Source organism: Condylura cristata, unplaced genomic scaffold (assembly GCF_000260355.1).
Source record: "Condylura cristata isolate star-nosed mole 26May11 unplaced genomic scaffold, ConCri1.0 scaffold00020, whole genome shotgun sequence".
NCBI classification, from domain to species: domain Eukaryota; kingdom Metazoa; phylum Chordata; class Mammalia; order Eulipotyphla; family Talpidae; genus Condylura; species Condylura cristata.
Genome location: NW_004567121.1, coordinates 38,190,404 through 38,202,129, shown reverse-complemented (window position 1 = coordinate 38,202,129; position 11,726 = coordinate 38,190,404). Strand labels below are relative to the sequence as shown.

The 11,726-nt window shown below is 61.5% G+C and overlaps 1 protein-coding gene across 1 annotated transcript in view; it reads right to left on the bottom strand.

Annotated features, from left to right (window-relative positions):
* Positions 1 to 2,327: 2,327 nt before the first annotated feature.
* MBOAT2 (membrane bound O-acyltransferase domain containing 2) overlaps positions 2,328 to 11,726 on the bottom strand; it is a 45,519-nt gene continuing 36,120 nt past the window's right edge. Inside the window, exons 8-12 of the mRNA XM_012727371.1 lie at positions 11,212 to 11,525; positions 11,032 to 11,096; positions 9,894 to 10,026; positions 8,266 to 8,417; positions 2,328 to 7,523 (exon numbers count right to left, since the gene is read on the bottom strand). Coding sequence (XP_012582825.1) covers positions 7,298 to 7,523; positions 8,266 to 8,417; positions 9,894 to 10,026; positions 11,032 to 11,096; positions 11,212 to 11,525 — 890 coding nt within the window. The 3' untranslated portion in view covers positions 2,328 to 7,297. The remainder of the gene's footprint in view (positions 7,524 to 8,265; positions 8,418 to 9,893; positions 10,027 to 11,031; positions 11,097 to 11,211; positions 11,526 to 11,726) is intronic.

Genomic DNA, 11,726 nt, shown 5'->3' with positions numbered 1-11,726 from the left:
TAAAACTCATCCAATGCCCCAAACTTCGTTGGTTTCTGTGACTGTGGACTCTTTGTATCAAAAAATATGGGTTAGCTTAGCTTAGCTTTGCAAACCAGAAACAGCGATCCATCTTCTAAATGATTGTTTACACCTGATTCCAAAGGCCAGCAGGTGGAAGTGATCCACCAGCTTTAACGTGCCTTTGGGATGTCTACCCCAACATGCCCTGCACTGGGGCCTTCAGGAAGGCGGTGCCTCATGCTGGTGAATGTGTTGGTTTGCCTGGAGTGAACTCACCTCATAAATTCATACACTGTGCTGTTTCTACTACTCGAATCCTTCTCTGGTTGTATTATTCAATGAATGCATATGTATTCTAGGATATACACTATGTATTATATAGAGGATTATAGGTGAATCTTCAGTGTGTGTACAACACAGATCCCATAAATATGTATTCTCTATTAACTGTAACATCAGCTGATGCCATGGCAGAGTGAGTAGCAAGCCCACGCCGGTGCCTGGGCGGTGCGGGACACGCCTCCAGGGCGAGGTGCCTCTGAGGCCAGCAGCGGTCTCGGCGGGCGCCTGCGGCTCTGGACACGCGCCCGTGACCACTGATCAGGAGGCTGCGTCCTGCGATGAAGGCGGGGATGTGGCGAGGTGCGGGTTCGGGGTTCCGGGTACAAAGCAAGACAGCGAGGGGCACAAGGGCACTGCACCCCGGCCGGAGCCTAAGGGGAGTGTGGGCCGGATGCAGCTGCTAGGGCCGCGCTTGTCCTCACAGCGCTGAGCACTAGCGCTGAGGGCGGCGGGGAGGCTGCGGGCGCTGCTCTGCCCTCTCCTGGCGTTTCCTCTGTGCACGAGACCCTGGGTCTCCCCCCACCCAGGTGGTCTGAGCAGCCCTCTGCTGCTCCGAGGTTGCCAGGGCTTGCTGTCCTCGGGGGAGCCATGGGGGGGCACCTCCTTTCTAGGGCCCCAATCTCACCACCCCAATCGTGTCACCTCCAAATTCCCCACCTGGAGGTTGGGGTTTCAGCATGACTTGGGGGCGCCTTCAGTCTATGCCTTTGGAGTGTCCTGGGAGGAGCAGGACAGGAGCATGGTCAAGGGAAGGGACAGGCCCTAAGAGTTGTTTTGTTTACTTATGCAACTGGGGTGCACGCCAGAGGTGCTGAGGCGAGAGGATTCACCAGAGACAGGTGGGGAGCAGCAGGGCTGGGGGTGATCAGGAGAGGTCTGCTGCGCCCTGTGGATCACTCCCCACAGGGCTGAACTTAGCTGAAGCAGCGTTGTGCCATCAGGGAGGCCTTGAGAACTGCTCTAGGCCATTCTCATTTGTCATCAAAACTTTGGGGAACCACTTCTTTTTTGATGCAGGAAAATGGAAGTTCAGCTGCTGACTGCAAAGAGCTCCTGAAGCCACACTGGAGAGCACATGGTGGGGGACACAGAGGGCGGCGGGGGCCAGCAGCGGCCTTGACTGGGCACCGGCGGGGTGGGAAAGGCTGCAGGCGGCGCAGAGGCTCACGTGGGCGACCGGGAACGCGGCGTTGGCTGAGCGGCCTACCAAGCCTTGGGCACCGGCCAAGGCCGCAGGGGGTGAGGTGCTTGCAAGGTGAATTTACTGGGGGGCTGTTGGCTGGGGGGGAGGGGAGGGGAAGTTGGGGGATGACCCTGGAGGCAGGGCCCACACAGACCAAGAGGCGAGTGTGTGACCTGGGAACAGGAGGGGGGGTCTCGGTCTTCTGTGTGCTTTGGGGGTGCAGGGGGAAGTGGCAAGGAGCAGGCAGAGTTTCAAAGACACCCAGAAAAGACTTCTGCAATTGGTCACGCGGCTGATCCTGGAGGTCCAGTGACCCAAGATGGGAGACGGACATCACACTGGGCCGCAGCGCCCAGCGGACTGGAGGCGGTGGCGAGCGGGTCTGCGTCCTGGGCACGCTGGAGCCCCAGCCTAAGCCTGCCCACTAGCTGCGCCCTTCGCGCTCCGTCAGGGCCTCCCTTTGGCCGTCTGTAGCGGGTCCGCAGAAACCCGCCACTGGCTGCGGCCGTCCAGCGGGACAGACGCCAGCTATGGGGTGTGTACCCCGGCATGCACCCTGGAACCCCTGCGGGAATGGGGCAGAGCTGCCTGGCAGCATTGGGGGTCCCCAGCCAGGCCGGGGCCCTCCCCAAGGCCTGGGGGTTGGGGCCTCAAGACCCAGAGGCTCGCTTCAGGCCCTTCCACTCCCTCCCGACGGGCAGAAAAGGTGTCCAGCAGCGAGGTGACCGCTGCCAGACCCCAGGCTGGAGGCGCCAGGCCGGCTGGCCGCGGCGGCAGGGAAGCAGCGTGCACACCGGCTTTGAAACTAGTTTAATCGGTTGTAAAGACAGCTAGGAAACACGCTGGTCTGGCAGTCTCCAAAGGCCACAAGGAGACACCACGCGCTGAGGACACGGGCTAGAAACCACAGCCACGCGGCCACGGCCCAGCGCCACGGGGGCAGCATTTGGCAAACGACTCATTCATGGGTGCGATGAAAAACAACACTTCTTTAAAAAAGTATTTTGGAATAAAAACACACATCAGCTAGCACGTTCTAGTCTCACCGGGGAAGGCGAACGCGTCTGGCGAGCCCAGGGCTGGGTGCCACACCTGGGCACCCGTGTGTGTGTGGGGGGGCAAGGCCACGCAGGGTGCAGGGGAGGCTCCTCCATCCCCGGGGAGGCCGGGTGGGGGGCGGCTGTAGCGTGTTTGCTTCTTACCTCCCTGGGATGATCAGAAACAAATGGATTTCGTGGACAAATAGAAGCGAAAATGCTTAAAGTTGGGGAAAAGGCCTATTTTAAAAATACTAACCAAGTTACATAACTTTGCCCCTCACAGAAACAGGACAGAAAGGAGCAGTAAAGCGATTTCTCAGAAGATGCCCACGCAGACTAAGCAGGGCAGTCACAGGGTGTGGCCCTGTCCCGCTCAGACGCGTCTTTAAGAAAACGCCCACTTTATGGCAGTCGCTCGGCGCCTCGGTGCCTCTTCGCGGTCCACTCGTCTAGGTGGCAGAAGCTGGGCAGGGAGCTGCCCGGGCCAGCGAGCTGGGTGAGCAGCCGCGCACAGGAGCGCCGCAGGCTCTCGGCTCTGGGCCTTCGCAAAGGGTGGGCCCACACAGCGGTCGCGGGAGGGGAGACACGTCGGGGTGCGGGTGTCCTGGCTGCTTCAGGCCTTCCCAACCCAGAGCTTGCAGCTTGTCAGTTCTTCACTGGGATTTTAATCATGTAAAACCAGCAAATCTGATGTTGAGGCAGATGAAACAGTACTAGGCATGCCGTCCACCCACTGAAGCCTAACTGGCGGCGTCCTTGCACAAGAGCCTCCAGAACACAGCTATTCACCGGACACGGGCAGTCCTCCAAAATGCCAACGTGGAGAATTTCCTTTAAAACTTCCCTCCACGATGTGCTACGAGAGCTTCAGCTGACGCCGGCCGGTGCCACGGAAAACACCGTGCAGACGCCGACTTCTCGCCTCGCGCCCCGGTTCCAGCGTGGCATCCCGCCGGTGCACGATGCCCTTCTTCAGCGCCGGCAGCGCAAGGGGCATAAACTCGGTTCCAGCAGCTACGTACGTGCAAACGTGACCGACCAGCCCCTCACCACACGCGCCCCGGGCCAGGTCTAAGTTCCGCAAGGTACTTGAGACTGTGCTTCACTGTTTACCGAGACTTCTGCACCTACCTCCCGTCTGATGTATTCGACTCCAGTTCAGAGGGGCTATCGGTGCCTGAGTAAAATTCACAAATGCTGGTTTAGACATAAAACTGGACAAAATCTTCACTGACACAGTAACAGGCACCATTCTGAAACACCTGTTCTCTCAAGTGGTCTTCCCCTTTGACGCCCGCTAGTAACCCCGATGTGTATTATGTTTAAGGAAACAGAGGAAGCGCAAATGTCCAGAGTGGCTCCTGAACATGCAGATCATTCACAGAGCAGGAATTTTAAACGCGATTTCTGTCCCAAGCGTAACTGCTCCTCAAATAGAATTTTACATTTCATATTTTTAATTCTTTCTGTAATTTAAAATAAGGTGCGGTCAAGTTAAACACGCCTTAAGACTCTTCCAAAGAACTCTTATTTGAGAAATCACGTAGTGGTCAGCCTCGCCCAAACATCGGTCAACCACAGCGGGCGGACATTCTTCCGTGGCCCAGGGCACACACGGAAGCCTAAGAGCAGAGAACGCACGCGGCGATGTGCTGTGCCTGTGCCAGACTGTGTCGGGGCATGGTCCGTAGAAGTGGCCGGCGGCCTGCTCTGGGCTAATGGACCCAGAGGTCTGCTCCGTTGCCAGGACGACCCCCCGCCCACGAAATGCCAGTCGCGGACGGCCCCTGACACACGCGTCTCCGGGGACCTTCCCAGATCCCAGCGGGCCCCCTTCAGCGCAATCACACTCACTCACACTCACGCTCACGCTCTCACACACTTGTTCACACGCACGCACTCACATACTCACAAACGCTTTCCCCCACACCCACAACTCTGACACTCACACACGTTCCCACACTCCCTCACGCACCCACTCTCTCCCACACACACTGCACGCAGGGGCGCGGCCATCTCCTTCTGGAAGGCCCCCCGGGCTCGTGCAGGTCCTTCGGCCTACAGGGGGCCCCGGCCCACAGGCCCCGGGGCAGGTGAGCCGCGGCGGCCCGGGGCCCGGCCACGGTCACCACCGCCTTGGTGTCAGCAGCCCCCAGGTTACGGAGCCCCTCTTCTCTTCCCTGCGACTCGCCCCGGCTGCCCGGAGACCCCGTCTCTGCGGCCGCACGAGGCGGGGTGGCGGCATGCGGCGGCAGAGGGGTGGCTGCGCCTTCTGGAGCCGGGGAGACCGTCCCTGTTCTAGGAGCTAGAATGCCCCTGAGTTCCAAGACAAACGATGTTTAAACACTGACAATCAGCCACTTGCCAGAGGGCGGACAACAGCCAGCGCCGGTGAGCGGTCGCTGTTTCAAGAACATGAAGCGGAGGGAAGAATAATGACTTCTGCTCGCTTTTTTCCCTGAGTAGAATGTAATGAGCCTAAAGCGTAAATACGAGGCTGGCTGGCTCTCTGGAGGCTGCAGGACAACTGAGAGGTGGAGAAACGGCCCCAACATGTCCTGAGCCCACACACCGCGGGGAAGCCCGTGACACTCAGCAGCGGAGACGCGCCGGCCGGCAGTCCCCGCAGATGCCCCTCAATGCCCCTCCACAGCGCAGAGACCCTTCTTGAGAACTGAGAAGCCCAGTTAAGAATCAGAAGTTCTTCTTCTAGGTTAGTGTGTATCAGTGGTTATAGTTTCTCCAGAACTTGCAGAAAGCTACGCCGAAGCCATTTCAGTTCAAACCAGCTGACCCAGAGGGACGCCGGCCAGTCTGGAGGGTGGCTGGCGGAGTCTCCACCACCATCTTGCCTGCCGGGTGGTGACAGGGCCCGGGGCAGCAGCAGGTAACCGTGTTCACGGCTGAGGAGTGAAACAGTCGGTAGCAGGAATAAGTGGCGACTGTCCTCAAGGGGCCAGGGACACTGAACTAAAGGAAGCTTCGAGGCCTTCTCGCGCTCACCTGGGACAGGAGAGGCTGTCCTCTAACATCTACGTTTCTTTATTCCCGCAGTCCTGACCAGCCTCGGCAGCGCTACCTAGATGCCGAGGAGACGGCGGGTGGCAGCCACTCCCGCTCTGTCCTCGGGTCAGACGCCAGCTCAACTTCTCTACCTGGGAGAGGGAGGAATTCTTTAGCTACCTTTGCTTGCCTTAAACCCTCTGCTTAGCTGTCCTTTCTTGGGACGGTGGAAACAAGTCACCTTGAGAAAAAGAAAAGCATTTCGTATCAACGAAGACCAGGATTATTTCTGAATTTCTAAAATGAAACACCGACGCTTCTGCTGGCTGTGCGCAGAGCCGTTCCCAGCGCTGCGTGCCCGCTTCGAGAAGATGCCAGGTAATCTGCCCTTAACTGCACTTGCAAATTCATTCCTAACAAAAATCCCCAGAGGCTCACCATAGGCAGACAGTCCAGCACTTCCTTGAAAGATTTAAGGCAAAAGAAAAGTTCTACAAAACTGGTCAAAGGCAGGGGACACTCAGGCCTTTCTGTCTCTGACCGGCCCTGCCTGCCTGCCCTGCGCTCCCAGCCCCTCTCCTGCTCTCTGCCACGCCACCCTCACCAGCCCTCGCGTCTCGCTCTCTGGAGAGCTGAACAGAATAGGGGGAAAATGACCCGTAAAACTAAAAAGCACATTTTTATACTTGAGAATCTAAAACCCACTAACAAGCAAATTTGAGGTGAGAAGCCGAGTCTGGAAGGAGCGAATGCTTAGCTCTCTCCCACAACGTGGTTCGCCCGCCCGGTGACTCACTGTACTCACTTCCCTCACACTTTCCCAAACAGGAATCGAACTGCCAAGGGGCAGAGTGATGGGCGCGCGAGCGTCTCCCAAGACCGGCCAGCGCCCGGCAGCTTCTCCGTCCCAGCTCCAGACGGTTTGGGTTTCACAAGTTTCCCTTAAAGTCCAAAGCAACAGCCAGTCCCTGAACTTCATGCCTCACCTCAGCACAAACAACTGGGCGCCCGGGAGGCCCGCCGGGCGCGGCCACCCTGCCCCTCAGCCGCCCGGCGGCCTGGCCCCAGCACGGCCTCCACTCAGGCCTGCCCTCCTCTCGCCCTCTCTCGTGTGGAAGCAAACAGCGGCGTTTCTGCCGCATCTGGGAGCCCCTGCGGGGCGCTGCCTGACCCGGGCGCACGCTCTTCGCGAACGGCCTGCGCTGGGTCCCTGCCTCCTTCACGGCTTCCCCGCGAGCAGCGGCCGCCGCAGACACGCTAAGGGAGCCCTTCCAATACTGAGATGTTTATTGCAATGTCGGAGTCTCCACACCCTTAAATGGCCTGTTTCGGGCCCCCCAGGTCCTCGGCAGCACGCACGGCAGACATGAGGGAGCGTCCTCACCCGGTCACACTTGCAAAGACCCCTGGGAGCAAGAGTTTAGGAAACAGAGGGTTTAAGGCAAGACATTCATTAGGAAAAGTCACCAGTCGCTCTCCGTCACCCAGACGCACACAGCAGCCTCCCACCGCCCCGGGGCCGCACCCCGTGACCCGCGCCGCCGAGCGCCCGGTGTGGGGCACGTCCTACCCGGCGCGGCCCGGGGCCCCTCCGTCCGGTCTGGCATACCAGGGACTCCCGTCGGGACGCCCGGGCTCCCCACTGCGCCCCTGCAAACATGCACAACGCCTGGACAGGTGTGAGACAGGTTTCCGCTAACACAGAGCACGGCGGGCGCACGTCCCGTCACTGCCTCAGCGAGGAGTGTCTCGAGGCTCTTTCTTGGCTGAGGCCGTAAACGCTGTTTGTTGTGGGAAAACTGTTCTGTCCCCAAGAGCCGTCCCTGTCGTCGAACTTCTTAGGTGGTGGCAGCTGGGCATCTTCGTTGGTGCCCCGCCCTCCTTGGGGTCTCTTCCCCGGCAGCAACAGTAACACCAGGATCCCCAGAATGTGAAGAATGAAATACCAGGAGCTACGAGAAAAGGGAAAAGCTCGTTTCGCTGCAGCGTGGCACCAGCAGCGCTCGGCGACTGCGTGCAGGGCGGGAGGGCCTTCAGCTCGACTTCCCTGCCAGCCGCCGTCCCGACTCGGCCACAAGCTGCCGGCCAGGGACCTCAGCAGGGCGTCCTGCTGCTTCCTGATGGCGCGGTCCCAGCAGAGGAAAGGCCACGTGGCTTAAAACGTCGCTCGGCGTCTCATCCCCAAGTACCAACCGTCACCTCCCTGCTCCCAGAGCAACTCAGTCATACGTAAAAGCAGGGAACAATTTTGTTCAAATGGAAATCAGAGCAGAAGCAACATTAAGCCTTCCTGGACAACCCATCACACTTCAAGATGCTGACCACGTCCGTGACCTTCATGCTAGAACAACGGAGAACCTCGTGCCCAGGGCCTCCGGGACGGCGCCGCCTCTACTGGGGCGGAGGACCCGCTGGGGAAGGGAGAGGAGACCAACGGCCTCCGCCCGTACGGAGACCAGACAGACCCCCGGACAGAGAGTGCGCACGGCCGCCAGGCAGCGACAGCGACGCGGGACAGGTGAGGCGCAAGTAGCTGATTCTCCCCTGACTGGACAGACTGGGCCCGGCGACGCCCTCCTCACTCTGCGCGGCCGTCCGCACTGTGCCCGCAGTGGGGCCCGGCCCCCTGACGCCCTGCGGGAGCCCCATGACGCGAGCCTCGCGAAGGCCACGGCCCCAGCCGCCGGCACCCACCTGTAGAAGGTGACCGACGGTCTCACAGAGAGAAGCACGAACGGCACGACTGTGTAGCTGATGGCCACCTGGGTCACCGCCCACGTCACCACGTCGTACAGCAGTTTAAGCGGGGGCGGGTCGACGAAGTAATGCCTGAAGTTATTTCTCATCTGAAATAAACAAAAACACCGATGTTTTCACTGTTTACAAAGCGACACCGAGCCCACCGACCAAGGCCCCGCGGCGCGCCCCAAGGGGCTCTGCGGCTGCGGGAAGCGGCTCAGGAAGACCCGCGACCCGCCGGCTCAGAGGCGCGCAGACGGAGGCCGCCCAGGGCGCGGGTCTGGGGAGCGCGGCAGGGCTCCTCGCAGCGTCTGGAGGCCTCAGGCTGCACCGCGCCAGGACCTGGCCGGCAGCGGCCACCACCCCGGCCAGCTCCAGCCACAGCTGCTAGGCCAGGTACAGCCCCGCCCGCGCCCCGTTTCTTCTGTCTCTGAGGCGAGACCGCCTCCGCCCCGCTGGGACCTCCGCGTTTGGGGGAGGGGGTCGCGCGCGAACAGCACCGGCGCGCGCAAATGCCGCTCTCCGGCCAGCTGGGAACGACGTCTCCAGAAAAGCTGCTTCCCAGCCCCCTGACCGCAGTGCTTCGCCTCCGGAAGCCGGCCAGCTCGGTCTGAGCCGCGCACACCCGCCGAGCAGCCGCCTGCGCTCTCCCGGGCCGGCGTCCTCGCCCAGGGTGCCCGCCTGGGCCCCCTCGGGGCTTTCCCGACATGAGGGTGGCTGCGGGTCTCCGCGGGGCCAGAGCGCACCCAGGCCCGCCCCGCCCCACCCAGGCAGCAGCCCCGCGGCCCGGCTCTCCTGTGCCCTCCCGCACGCAGGGACCCGGACGCTGATGTGCAGACCCCCGCAGGCTCCTCCCCGCTGTGCCCAAGTCCTCCCCCAGCCTTTCTCGGCCGCACACTGGCCCGCCCTCCAAGGGCGCTAAGCTCTCTGCGTGGCTACTGCCATGCCCACGCCCACCACCGAGGCGACCTGTCTCTCAAAGCCCAGACCAGTGCTGCGGCCAGCCCCACCGCAGGGGCCCTTCCCGCCCCGAACACACACACGCCCACCCACCACCTATAAAAGCATGGGCGTGTCACGCAGGCCTGTGTGCACACACGCAGGCTCCCACCTCGCAGCCCTTGGTCTGAGTCAGACCAGAAGGCAGGGCCCCGCCAAGTCTGGTTCCCTGCCACCCCCAGCGCTGACAGCTACAGCCTGCCGACACGCCTCCTGCGCCCGGAGCCGAGCGGGGGTTCAGCCGCTGTCACGCCACTTCCCTCAGACTGGCCACGCCCGGCGGCACGCGCCTTCCTCCGCTGCCCGCCGCCGGGCATGGCCAGTCCTCGGGGTGTCACCCTGCAGGGCTGCGCGTGCCCCATCGAGGTGTCTGCCGGGCCCGCCCACCTCTGCGAGTCCCACGGGACTCTCGCCTCAGAGGCACTTCCCGCCCGCCCGCCACGCCCGTGACGACTCAGCTTTTACCTCTCCTCAAGGCGCCAACAACCTGGGTCTGCGCTGGCACCAGGGCGGTGCCGCCGGCGGGCTCCACACCCACCCGCCGGGGCCCGGCAGTGGGGCCCGAGGTGCGGGCCGGTACTCACAGTGCGCGCGGCCAGCGTCATCACCATGCCCGTCAGGAAGGTCAGGTAGTAGCCCGGGTACACCCCGTGCCAGATGGCCGACAGGACGAAGGTCTGGACGGTCGGACTCAAGGAGGCTCGCTCGTAGCACACCCTGGAACACGGAGCCGAGGGGCGTCTGCAGAGGCCGCCCCCGCCCCCCGCCCCCGACCGGCCCAGGCTGCCCAGGGCAAGGGCCGCAGGCCATTTCGGTGACGGACTGTGGCAATGACCCCCGGAGTGTGGTCTGTGCCGCCTACTTCAGGGAACGCCCGGATGCGTGACCTCGGGGAGTCACAGCTATGGAGCGTCCCGCGAGGAAAGGGAGGCAGGCGTGAGACCATCTTGTCACTGGTCTACCTTTGAGCTGAAATAATCACGTCTTACGTCTTACTTGTGTGCGTCTGTACTAGGCACAAAACACTTTCATGTTAAATATCTTCATCTTACATTGTTTCCTTTGATAAGAATTAAGTTTCAACGATCTGCTAACTCTTCTTTCCAGCAAGCATTAGTCTAGAAGTTTTCCTGTTGCAGGACAGAGAGCTCCGAGGAAAACAGTATTCCCCTGCGTCGAGTTTAAGCTACAACCACAATGAGCTCGGCCAGTCCGCTCCAGTGGGGAGACCGCAGGGCACCCTAAGTGACGCCTGTGTATTTCAGATACCTCCGGGGAAGATGCCTGTTACAGAACAAAGGCCGCAGGGCGCTGTCCTGGGGCAGGGCTGCGGCCCGGGGTCCGGGTCCCGTGCGTTAGGAAGTTTGAGACGGGACCGTGTGTTTCACTGGGAACCAGGAGACGAGACTCCAGGGCATTTCTGGCCGAACCCGACTTAGTCTTTGGCAGGTGTCCCTCTGCCTGGCGGCCGTGCACAGCTCGGGGCCCGCGGGCCCCACCCCACCCCACATGTCCAGTGCTAGAGAGCACAGGACGCCGGCACCTCAGGCCCGGGCGCCCTTGCCAGGCGAGCGGGCTGCAGTGCGTGACGGCGACGTGGGCCGGCTCTCCCGCACTGGGGGGCGGCCACCTCTGCTGCCCGCACAAGGTCACACACCACTCAGGGCGCTGTTCCTTTCCTCAGCTTAGCCACAGCTGAAGACTGCTCTCGAAGGAACTTACCTTTTGAGCCAAAGAGCTGTCTGGATATTCCAGTTATCAAGAAACATCTTGAAGCTTGTAGACATCTGCAAAACAACAGGACCTTTCTTTGGCCAGCAAAGTAACCAAGCTGTGGACAGTGACGCCCTGCGCGGGCGGCCTGAGCGGGTCCTCTCCACGGGGCCCTTGCTGGCAAAGGACCGACCGTCCGTCGTTGGCAGCGTGGCCGCAGTCTCCTTCTGAGTGTGAATCTTCGTGGGAGCTGTGGTGCCCCGAAGAAACGCCGCTAGAGCTCATGGTGGCCTCGCGGTGGCCTCCCACGGACCGGCTCACTGACCGCAGCGCGTCCGTGGCGATGCCCAAGCCGCAGCCCCGCGTCCCCTCCCTGCACACCTGGCCAGCCTCCCGCGCCTCGGCCACACCTCCACCCTCGGAGCCGGCCCCTCCCGCGAAAGCTGTCTTGGGCCTCCTGGCCTCTCCCTGCGACGCAGCCGCCCCCTGGCCTGCACTTCCCGCTGCCCACCAACGAGCCGCAGGCCCGCTGTTTACCACTCAAGCCAAACTTCTCGAGGTCTGTTTCTCTTTCCTTTAATTTACCTGCCGATCAGAACCCCAACGACATCGAGCTGCTGCTCATCTCTCCTACATGCAGCATCTGAATGTGGGGTGCAGGCCACCACACCCCCAGAGACCTCTGTCCTAAGTCACGTTCCTCG